Source organism: Heloderma suspectum, chromosome 2 (assembly GCF_057233095.1).
Source record: "Heloderma suspectum isolate Gila_16-S chromosome 2, 16-S_ref, whole genome shotgun sequence".
NCBI classification, from domain to species: domain Eukaryota; kingdom Metazoa; phylum Chordata; class Lepidosauria; order Squamata; family Helodermatidae; genus Heloderma; species Heloderma suspectum.
Window position 1 is genome coordinate 202,013,197 of NC_139459.1, and position 12,353 is coordinate 202,025,549.

At 43.2% G+C, this 12,353-nt stretch overlaps 1 protein-coding gene across 2 annotated transcripts in view; it reads left to right on the forward strand.

The window, feature by feature from the left end:
- The window catches only part of RAB5B (RAB5B, member RAS oncogene family), a 32,068-nt gene extending 20,328 nt beyond the window's left edge, over positions 1-11,740 (forward strand). Inside the window, exons 5-7 of one of the 2 annotated variants that reach the window (XR_014788183.1) lie at positions 2,572-2,665; positions 4,210-4,906; positions 7,247-11,740. Coding sequence is in view for 1 of the 2 variants with exons in the window: in XM_084837382.1 (XP_084693508.1) it covers positions 2,572-2,665; positions 4,210-4,325 (210 nt within the window). In the remaining variant the exon portion in view is untranslated. Of the gene's footprint in view, positions 1-2,571; positions 2,666-4,209 lie in introns of both variants that reach the window. The other variant, XM_084837382.1, reaches the window with a different exon arrangement.
- Positions 11,741-12,353: the final 613 nt, after the last annotated feature.

Consider the following 12,353-nt stretch of genomic DNA (forward strand, 5'->3'; position numbering starts at 1 on the left):
CGTGCTAAGACACATGTCCAGACTTACAGTGATTATTCCCCCTCTTTCATTAGGTGAGAAAAAGCTGTAATACACAAGGACTTTCCTAATCTGGCCAACTGGAACTCCTTGGCTTAAACCACTTTGCCAGTTCATCTGTAGTGAGATGGGGCTGACCACAGTTGGACTAGCCTAATACTGAGGCAGGCCATTGGTCCACCCAAGTACTATCTATTCTGGCTGGCACCAGCTCTCCAAGTCCTCCTGCAGATGTCATTTTCATCCCTGGCACCTGATCCTTTTAACTAGAGATGGCAGGGATTGCCCAGGGACTTTCTCCCTGATGAAGTATGTCCTCTACCACTGATGGATGGCCTCCAGTGGCTTGGGACCTTGTAGCTGAGGAACTCTTCTGCCTATGTATGGCACACTTATGACCTTTCTACTCTTTCTTATTTCACATGTTGCAAAGCTTTATAGAAGGGAACCTGTGAAGCGTTGCCAAATGTGAACTAAAATAGAATGGAAAGGTTATAAGCATGGCATACTAAAGCTGTCCTTTATCTCACACTTTGAGTAATAGCACGACAAGTAGCATGACTTACGCTCATTGCCACACCTTAAATGTAAGAGGCAATTCCTGATTGGAAGGAAACTCCATTACACCCAGGACATGATAGTCTGCCCCAAAGAAGCTATATATTCCATTCAGGACATTCACAATGTATATAAATGCAGTATTTGGGAATCTGTGGAATATGGAACAGTTTGGGAAGGAGGGCTCGTAAGTGATAAAGCAAAGGTCTCACGTGAGCAATAGGGGAAGGGTACCGACCTCTGCAGAGTACACAATTCCTACTCCCAAAAGATCGCTTCAAGATGATGACATGGGGCCAGTTCATATGCTTTGTAACTCTTAAATGGATCTTGTGGATGCAGCTGTGTGGAAGTGCTAACATCTGACAGGCTGTGTCCACAGTCACAAGCACCAATTCACGTGAGTGTGGTGGCACACGTTTCCAGTTGCTTTGCTTAGATATATATTGCCACTAGGAAGTGGGAGTGATAAATACGGGAGTACAAGGTCATACGCTGTTCCCTTCACGAAAACTGTTATGCACAGAAGAATTTCTGAATCAGCCCATGGACTCCAGTAGTGACTGCACTCTTTTCCCTCCCAACAGGATCTTTTAAAAATATTTATGGCACAGTTGCAGTGCCTTCTTAAAACTGCTACAAGCATCACATCATTGACAATATAGCTTCAAATTTTTTTGCCACATCTTAAGGGGCTAATCCAGATTCCGCATGATATAGAAGGTATATAAAGTTGGGAAACAGACACAGTGCACAGTGTTATAATTTGCACAGGGATAACATAGAGGCTGCATGTAGTCTTCATTAATGGAGTTAAAGTCCCACTTCACACATAATGCTGAATCATGGGGTAATTAACCCACAATTTGCCAGGTACGAGTGAGAGTAAGCAAGCTGCCTCAAATGCACTCCTCATTTCCCTTTTCTGTAAAGAACCTAGAATCACCCCATTCAATGGTTGTGAGCGTGACGTCCGAGCCCAGACATTCTGGGTTGTTTAGGGGTTAACTATTTGTGAATGCACAGATGCTGACTTGAAGAACTACAGTTACAGGTAATCAACCTGCCTTTGTTTAGCTGCTAAACAACCCAGAGTTGTTTGGGTTCAGATGTCACACTCACAATCTATGAATGGGACGATCGTAGGTTGTTTATAGAAAGTGAGAGGTGTGCTGGAGGCAACTCCCTCCCTCTCCTGCCCAGCAAATCGTGGGTTAATTAACCCAAGATTCAGCATCATGTGCAAACCAGGTCATTATTGGGAATTTTTTAAAATTAGGACAGATTTAGATAGTCAAATCCTCTTAAGAAGTCTTTGATTAAGAATTTGATTTCCTAGAGTCTTCTCTCTTAAAGGAAGACTGGTTGCTTTGGTTTTTGTAGATCAGGGTTTGGCAACTTATGGCCCTCTGGATGTTTTGGCCTACGATTCCCATCAGCCCTTGCTAGCATAGCCATTGGTGAGGGATCATGGGAGTTGTCGGCCAAAACATCTGGAGGGCCACAGGTTGCCTTCCAGGTTGTAGATCAATCTTTAAACTACCATATTCAAGCCTCAGTGTGGTAGCATTAATAGAACTGTTTCCTATTCTTTCTGAACATAGAATTGTGAATCTAAGGTAGCCACGATGGATCATTTACCATTTGCTCTTTGCTAGGGTTTTCAGAACTGCAGCTTTGGAGTCTTGTGTTTGTTGTGACACCTCCTTATAACTGTTTACATGACAGAGGTAGTATGGTCTATCTAGAGTTGCCTTCTGTTTCTAGGTAACCTGTTTTAACCCTGGCAGATTGCTGCTATGAAGTGCAATGAGCTACCAATTTCCCAGGCCCACCTTTTTATTATTTCTCCAAGATACTCCAGTCTGAGGGTACTTAATTGTATTTTGAACTTGAAAATTGAAAAAGTCTGTCTGCCCAGTTTATTCTGTCTAATCTAGAATGTGCAATCTTGTCTTCAATCTGGCCACTATTTTATCTCTTATTGTCTTACAGGAGGCGCAGGCTTATGCAGATGACAACAGTCTATTGTTTATGGAGACGTCTGCCAAGACAGCAATGAATGTTAATGATCTCTTCCTGGCGATAGGTAACTTTGACACTTCAGTGCATTTGTTATTAGGACACTGCCTCTGTAAAAGTTCATGTGGTTTGGTTTCATATCACTGTGGACACTGAGTTCTGCAGCTTTCTGTCTAGAGTTACTGCCAAGCAACCAGTAGTTAGAGCTAATATTGGGGTAGATTCCCCTTCTAACCTGTTCTAGTTGATGCAAATGGTGGATGAAGAGAATGAGAAACTATTTATAAATATTTCATTAGACCTCATCTTGCACAACAGATAGGGGCTTCCAGGCTTTTCTTGACAAGACCTTTTCAGACATTAAGTGCAGCTTTCATATACTGGGCCTTTGTGGGAAAGGTCCACAGGTGCCAAGGTCCACCTGAGGCATTCTGTGCTGATATATTGACTGGATGGAAACTCTGAAAAGGACTACTTGGAGATGGAGTGGACATCAGGCCTTAGCTATAGTATGAAGGGATTGTAAGGAACCATGGCTTGGTTGTGTCCTGAAGATGCTGCTACTTTCTCTTCTCTCCCCCCACTCCACCCTATTGGAAAGTTTGTTGTCATGCTGCTGCCTCCCAGTATGGGCCTGATTTGCCAAATATCCGAAAACCTTCCGAAACCATCCAGGAAAGACTAGAACTACTGTAACACCATGCCCCCCTTTGGCCTTGCCCCATTTTGCTTTTGCTCCTGCTCACCCCTGGAATGCGGTCCCCAAGCGCTTCCCCGAAATTGAATTCATCCCCTGGGCTGAAAGACATTCAGCACCCCTGCAGTAGATGAAGGAAAAGGGGAGGAATTCATTGTTTTTTGTTTATGCAAGCAGTGGATGCCACCACTTCCGTTGGGATTGTCAGTTGTGTCAATACTTGGACAGTTACAATCCACCATTTTGGTTGGTCCCAATAAAGGCTGCCCTTGTGGAGTCTGGGTGTGTGTGTCTCATGGACTAACGCAGCTCTTTCTGGTTTTCCGTTGTATCATTGCCTAGTTAGCATGCTTATGTTTGTCCATGAGAATGCATACTCAGGAATGTTTACGATTGTTTACATTGAATATGGTCTTGCATAAACTGCCTCGAAGTATTTTAATTAAGATGTTTGTGTCGTGCCATTTTGTTCCAGTGCACTTTGGGTGCCTTTATCGGCTTGTCTTGGTGTTCTGGTTTTAATTGCTTTGTGCTGTAGACCACTGTGGAGCTCCTTTAAGGGCCAAAGGGTGATATATAAATGGTTTAATAAAATAAGTTTACAACAAAACATATATATTTAAAACTGTGTACAGTAAATAAAAGCAGACTGCAATAGATAAATTCAAGCCAGCTGCAGAAGAACAATCCCAGTTCAGCGGAACAGACTGGAGCCCAAATGCCCCTGGAAATATTTTTTTAGCTCGCCACCAGAAGGCGAGCAGCAAGGGAGTAGCACAACCTCACAGTTCCAGCTCTTTGAGTGCTCCAGATCCCCTCATTATACTGAACGTTTGCTGTTGTTGGTTAAGGCTCCTTTGAAATTAAATGAGGAAACAACTATTCTCCTCCCTAACGTATCTTTCCTCCTTTAGCGAAGAAGCTGCCAAAGAGTGAGCCCCAGAACACAGGCGGTGCCGTGGGTCGGAATCGAGGTGTGGACCTTCATGAGCAGTCCCAGCAGAACAAGAGCCAGTGTTGTAGCAACTAAACAGTGGCATTAAAGCAGCCAGTGAGATAAGATATAACCTCCATTCCCACCCCCACTCAACCACACCTCACCTCCAGTAACAGCATCGGCACACTTGGAAGCCGCCCCCTTCCTTCTCCTGAGAGCTCCGTTTAACTGCACTTCTAATGCTTCAGAAACCACCACCAGGCATCTGTTACCACCACCCCAAGAAAATGGAGATAGACCAACTGGGGACTTAACTTCCAAAAAGAAACTCTTCTTCACTTTGTATTATAGGTGCAAATAGCGACCTACTTACTTGGATTCCCCTGCTCTGTTTTCTCCCAGATAATATTCCTTTCCCTCCTCCACCTTCCCTACACACACTGTCTTTGCTCTGATAAAATCTGTGTTCTTGGTCCTGTAACATCCACCTTCTCCACTTCCACCTCCCTTTATTTTGTTGAATGCTGTGGGGGTGGGTCAGAAGTGAGGGGAAACTTAATTCTTGTAGATTTATTTTTAAGAGCAAGATTAATGGATTTCCTCAGAAAATGCAGATTTTTTTTTTTTTTTTGCGGGGATCCTTTGAAGTTCATTTTTTATTTCATTTGTTTTCAGTGTTCAGAAAAGCTGCAGTGTCCTTCATTATCTTTTTCCAGGGCAGCCTTTTCTGGCTGGGTTGGAGAAGGGGATTGTATCTCAACTCTTGCTAGTGGTTTGGTTGCCATGACATGAATTGTGACCTTAGGTTTCAGTGGCATGAATACAAGAATCATGTGTTTATGAATATAGAAGAAACAGTTTTCCCAGACCCTGGGATAGTACTTGATTGATGCCTTAGAAGTTGTGTTGGCCAGGACAGTAGTAGAGGGAGGGAGACTCATTTGAGGAGTGTCGATATTGACTGGCGTGACTAACGTTCCAAGTCAAAAGGCTACTGTGTCTCTCTTCCTGTTACATTAACATTCAGGTGATCGCCTGCAGGTTGCACTTCAGGTATCAGAGTCCCATCAGGTATATTCTGTTTTCTGCTCAACCAACTATCTGAAGCAAGTATGAGCAAGGGAGACCAAGCGCTCTTTGTTCTCTTGGCCTACAATTGGGGAGCCTGTCAGGGTTCCCTTTTAATAGGTGTTATCTGCCCAGCCTGTGCTTGGCAATAACCTATAGTATGCACAACATTGTCTGTTTCGTAGTGTTGTTCTAAGTTGCCAAAAGGAGAAAGGCCCTTGCATTCTCAGCAGAACTTGGGAAAAGCCTCTTCCTAAGTATTGCTACAGACAAAGGCTTTTGGCTATAGAGAGAGGAGTGCAAGAATGAGAAGACAACATTCTAGATGGGAGGAGAGATGCTAGGAGGAGGACCAGTACTGTACATTCTATACACTGTTCCTTGCCAGGGCGCACCCAGCTTGCCTTGTGACTTTTTCCTACATCTTTGTGAAATCTCCTTGTGTACAACTTGGTCTTACCCTATGTGACATTGTTGAGAGATGGCAAGTCTGGAGCAGTGGAGCAGTCCTGTCTGTCTTCACCCCTCAGATCCCCAAGGGGTGTCTGAACTTGAGAACTGTTTGAATTAAACATACTCAGCCCTTTTGTGTTCAGTTTACTCTGTAAATAGCACAGCACAGATGTGTATAAAAAAAATAATAAATGGGTGGGTGGTTATGGGGTTTTTACTTCCCTGCTATTAGCTAAACAAAGTAATAGCTTTTAAAATTTAGCTGTAGATAGTGCTGATCTGTAAGAGTAAGCATGCTACCATCTCTCACCCGCATCTTACTCTTTGATCAGCTAGTAACCATCCAATCTCTTTGTAAGGAATGACTCCTTTCCCAACAGAAACCCTCCCAGGGTCAATTGCACATTCTTCCAACTCCCCCCCCCCCCCCAGCACTCTTACTTTCTTAAAGCCTCAAACATGAGTACAGCTTCTAAAGTGGAACAGTTCCCCAGTGCTGTCTTGATCTGGCTTCAAGACAGCTGACAACCAGTAGGAGCATCTCTTGAGTGTATTCTGATGTCTACATCATGCAGGCTTCTCACACGATTGCTGCTGTGGCAGAGCTGGATGGTTCATGCTTAAACACATATGCACACACCCTTTCCCATTATTTCTCCAGGCACAATTTTAAACACTCTAATTTTGCACATACTTGCACCTGTATTCTATAAAGGCATTTACCTACCTGTTCACCAGTGCAACTTAAATACTGATGTCCACCCAGTGTGTGCATCTAGGACTTAAGTTAAAACTTCGTTCTAAGCCACCCTTCGCCATACTTTGAAACTGTTAAATCCTCCACTGCTGTCAGCATGTGGTAAATGACTGTCTGGTGGTGGCTCTACTAAACTAGAAGCAACGAAGGAAGTAGCCAAACTGACCTGTCTTCTCAAGGCTCTAGCAAGAATATTGCAAAGCTAAATTGATTTAAGTGATACATGCGGTAACATCTTGCCTCATCCAACTGGCAAAAGTACAGAGTTGGCTCTTGAGATGTAATCAGACTCCTCTCTGTCATTCTGCATGCAACTTCCGATGATGTTAGTGATGATAGTCTTATTTACATTAGGGGCGCCCCAGCATTTTTCTCATATTTATTCCAAACTCTGAAATTCCATTTCGTGTCAGGGTAGAGCTCTGCGTGAGGGAGAATCTTGAAATGGAGTCTTGCGCCTTCAGTTACATTCACGGTAAAACGTTCATTGACAGTTCTGTGTTTTTGTTATGTGCATATAATGTGGTATTTGTAGCCATCTAGGAGGACCTGTGATGCCTTTACCCCTTCCAACAAAGCTACGGTGCTGTATTGCTCTTGGCTCATGGCAAAGCAAAAACAGATTGTGTATTTAAATACCAAAAAACCTGTAACTGCTTTCAGTTATTGCCCACAAACTTTTTTTTTTTTTTTACTGCATCCTGGCTAGTGCCTGGACCAAGTGAGGACACTGCAGCTTTTTCTTAAAGCAACAAAAAAACACCCTTTTTCTTTTGCCTACTCTTCTATTCTGATCAGGTTTTTTTTTTGCTTTTGAGAAAGCTCTTACATTGCATTTAAAATAACAATCATGGTAACAGAATTCAACTGCTGATTTACCGATGTATTTAATGTAAGTAAACAAAAAAATCAGTGTATTAGATGAACTTGCTGCCTTATTGTGATTTGAGAAGGGGCCTGAATGGTTCTGAATAGAAGCTTGAGGTGACTATGACAAGTATAAATGTCATTTTGCAAGGAGAAAGGGGTAGCACCAAAGCAGGGCCAGCCCACCCATATCAGATCAGGTGGCCACCTGGGGCATTTCAATTCAAGAGGTGCCCTGTAAATTGTCTAGTAGGCAAGGCTTAGGTCTCCGGATTCTCTTACCAATCCTGTAGGGCAGCTAGAGCTCCATATTTTAGATGAATTAGCAACCCTTTAAAACCTTTAAAATCTTGAGCCAGCCCCACACAAAGAACAACCAGCCCTGAAAGGCATAGCTAGACAAATTGAATTTAGGAAGTTGTTTTGAAACCCTAATAAATAAGTTAGCAAGCAGCACAGGCCTGATCTAGTAGCAAGTGAAGTGAGCGGACATGGATAGGGCACAGAACTACTTGATACCAAATTCTCTTCAAATACATTCGAGTATAATCTTTGTAGTCCAATATACTCGTATTTACATGGCAGTCACACTTATTTCAGTGGGTTTTTTCTTCCAAATAAGTCTTCATAGGATTTCAGTCATAGTTGCAATACCTATGGCTACCTTCTGGAATGAGGTCTGCTGCAGGATGAGCATGGAAAATTTCTACACACTAGCGCTATGGAAATTTGCACTCTAGGAAAGTCGCCTGGAAAAAATAACATGACATGATCAATATTGAAAGAGTTAATGGCGTTTGCTTAATGCATCCAAATCTTCATTCAAAAGGTATGTTCTGTGGGTTTGTAAATCAGATACTTGTAAAGTTCCAGAGGTGTATTGGAAATCAAAAGGTGAATTTCAGATTGGATGATGATTGCTCACTTGTTCCTGGTAAGGAGTATAAGCCTTTTGCAGGGGTAATGGTGAAGAGACTGAATGAAATAGCCAACTCCCAGATCTTGGAACCCAGGCTTTTAGGCAATGCTGCATCATAAGCACATTTTCCCTGTTTAGGGTGGGAGAAGCCTGACCAGGAAGGCCATTGGAGAAAGAGTTCATGAACCCTTAATGTACACTCTTAAGCCTGTAACAGGTGGGCAATCTATGGCTTTCCAGGTGTTGGACTACAACTCCCACCATCCTTCACCATTGCCATGCTAGCAGGGACAGATAAGAGTTGGAGTTGAACAATAACTGGAGAGCCGTAAGTTGCCCACTCCTGTAGTATAAACTGGACTCTGCACAGTAGCAACCTTCCACCTCCAGGGTATAAGTGTAGATGTCCCTGCTGAAAGTGATCAATACTTTGGTCCATTTTGATTTACCCCGTTGTACTTAAAATATGCAGATACCCTTGTCAAAGCATGAGAAACTGTGTATCTTCACCTAATGCATGAGACCCTCTGATCACTAGTTTACCATGAGTTACATTCTGCATATACTCAGAGCTGGAACATAACTGATGCTTTGCTTGGTAGCCCTCATACCTAGACCACATTCTCTTAGGATCCTTCCACTTATAGGCCATTTCTTGCATGTGGTTAGCAAGTATGTTTAGAGTACTGAAAGCAAGAACTTGTTCTAAAATACCACAAGATGGAGCACATAGAAGTTAATGGACAAACCTTTAGTCCTTTGTTTCGCTTTGTTCTTATTGATGGCTTTGGTTGTACTTCTACAAAATGGCCAGTAGAGCGTGCTGCTGAATAAGCTGCCTGTTATGTTGCTGGAATTTCAAAATGGAATCTCCCCCCCCCCCCTTCAAAAAGGGTGAAAAAAAATATGGACAGCACATTGATAATTTGCAAAGGAAAGATATTCTTTGAGATTAGTAAAGTATTTGCTTAATACCATGTCGGATACAACAAGGGCCTTGACTAACATTTTCACTGATAGCTAACACCTTGGTTTCAAAGCATGTAGTACCCTTCTTCAATGGAAGCTTCTTGCCATACTGTGTTGGACAGAACCATTGTCTCAATAGCACTGAATAGTTCAGTAGTAAATACCTACTGTGGGTGAAGGCTGAGCGCAGGTGACTTCAAACAGGCATGGCTGGGTCCAATGTTTGGGCGAACTGGATCTGTTCTGCGGCATGTTATTGAAGAAGCAGGTAGTGGAGTTCTCAAAGTTTTTCTGTTTAAAGTCACTCTTTTTAAGCTACTTAAACTAAATCCCTTTTCTCTCCAACCCATCGCCTTGTTTGTTTTGGCTTAGATTTAGGCTTGGATAGTAACGCTACAGCCCATCACAGGCTACATTTCATATTTATGCACTTACGTTGAGCTGATGATATAGCAACTTTATCAGAGCGCGCATAGGAAAATCAGGTGAGACAAAACCTAGCCGTGTTGAACCAAGCAAAAGACCCTTGCAAGGAGTGTCTCCCCGGTCATGAAATAACTTCGCAGCAAGCTGATGCACACATGCATACATCAGTTCAGAGAAGAACCTGGCCCAGAGGTTTTTACCTGGTGTAGACAGCACTGAGCTGGATGGACCAATGGTCCGACTCTGTATAAGGGAGCTTCCCATGTCTGGTATGCCATGCAGTACGGCGGTCTCCTCCATTGCATGGAAACAGCACTACTACTAATTTGCAAGTGTGTTGCCCCGTTAGTGGTTGTTCAGTGGCTCAACAGGAGTCATGCTGGCGGTAGTTTACTCATCTGCATTGCACGGCTGTAGTCCAATATTCCCCGAACTGGGTCCCTGTGCTAATTTAAGGCCCTTGTATGAATTGGCTGTGAGGAAGGGAGGCCTTGGCATGGGGCTCTTGGTCACTGGAGGAAAGCACACTGGTGACTGACAGCTCAGTCCTTTCCACGTTTATTCAGAAGTAAAGCTGATGGGAGTTCAGTGAATCTTAACTCCTGAAGAAGTGTGCCTAGTATTGCAGCCTTCCCGGTGTCCTAGCCTTTGCATTTACATTTTCCACTTAGCATAAGGAACTCTTCGCCTGCATCTCTGCTCTTTATCAATAAAGAACATGTGAAGCCTCCAACAGATGTCAGGGAGGGCCCCCTTATCTCATAACCTCCACAACCATCTATAAACCTACAACTGAGCCCAAGCCTCTCAGTTTTAAGCTGCAAGCTTATACTTATAAGCACTTGACAGGGAGGGAGTGACATTGGGCTTATTTCTAAGTAGACGTGCATAGGGTTGCACTGTGTGCCCGAATGGTTAGATGCTGAACCAGGTACGTTCAACAAGCCGCTGTCAGAGGTCAGAGGCACTACTGCTTTGGGGACATGTCAGCTGCCAGCATGGTGGTGCGTACTTTTAAATTGATAGCTCACCTTTTTTATTAATATGCAAATACAGCAGATACTAGAATTCACACCATCTGAGGGGACTGGGTAAAATGAGGATCCATGTAATCAAGAAGGGATCCTCATGATTTCATTTCATATGGTTTTTAAAGGGGAGACCAACAAAGCCACCATCCAATCACAGAGCACATCTGCTTCCATGGACTGAACCAGCAAAATCATGGATTCGCTGCTCATGGGTGCAGCCATGATGCAAAAACAGGCATCTGAGGCAGGGATCCTCTTGATTTCATATAATTTTTACAGAGCAAATCCCCCAAACCACCATCCAATCACAGAGCACATCTGCCTCCCTGGACTGAACCAGAAAAGTCAGGGACCTGCCACTTGTGAGCATAGCCACGGTACAAAAAAATGGATCTGAGGCTGGGATCCTCATGAGTTTTACAAGAAAAATACCTGCAAACACCATCATATCAGAGAACACATCTGCCTCCACTGACTGAACCATGAAAATCACAGCTCTGCCACTTGTTGGCACCGCCACAGCACAAAAACATGGATTAGAGGCAGGGACCCTCATGATTCTTACAGGGAAAATCCTCCAAACCACAGTCTAATCACAGACTACATCTTCCTCTACAGACTGGACCATCAAAATCACAGATCAGCCACTCATGGGCACTGCCATGGTGCAAAAACATGGATCCGAGGCCAGAATCTTCTTGATTTCATATGATTTTTACAGAGCAAATCCCCCAAACCACAATCAAATCACAGAGCACATCTGCCTCCACTGACTGAACCAGAAAAATCAGAGATCCACTGCTCACGGACACAGCTACAGGACAAAAACATGGATCCGAGGCAGGGATCCTCATGATTTTTACAGGAAAAGGCCCCCTAAACACCATCATATCACAGAACTCATCTATTCCCATGGAATGAGTGACAAAAAACATAGTTTTGGGATTCATGGCACCTTTATGTTATAAAACCATGAATAAGATGCACAATTCAATGTGGATCTTCTGAATTTTTACATTGCCCCCCCCCCGCTGCCGCCATCAAAGTACAGAACTCATCTTTGTCCAAGGATGCACACTAAGAATCCCAGATTTGCTGCTTTACCTCAAATGGTGTGAACCATTTATGCGAGGCATGGATCCTGATGGATCATCTGGATTTTTCATGTAGTGAATCCAAAATCAAAGCTGAATCATGAAGCAAATCCATGTCAGTGGCATGGATCCTATATTTCTCATATCCGGGATGGCAAGAAAAAAAATGGATTCAAGATGCAGTACCTTATGGGTCCTCTGGACTTTAATATAGTGCCCCCACAAATGCACCATTACATCACATCCATGGCCACAGAGCAAAGTATTAAATAATTGTTACTGTACTTCAAGGAGCAAGAATGATGCAAAAGCATGAATCCATAACAATCATGCTCCACAGAACCACCATGGCATAAAATCATTTTATATTTTATGCATTCTGTGGTTTTGCAAGTTTGTTGTGACATAAAACCAAGAACTCTGGTTTGTCTATTCACAATCATACCAGAGAAATAAGCCCTGGTTTGGTCTGGGGTTATTTCTCAGGCTTGTTCTGGAAGAGAAAAGCCAGATTTCCTTGTTTGTACATCATGACAA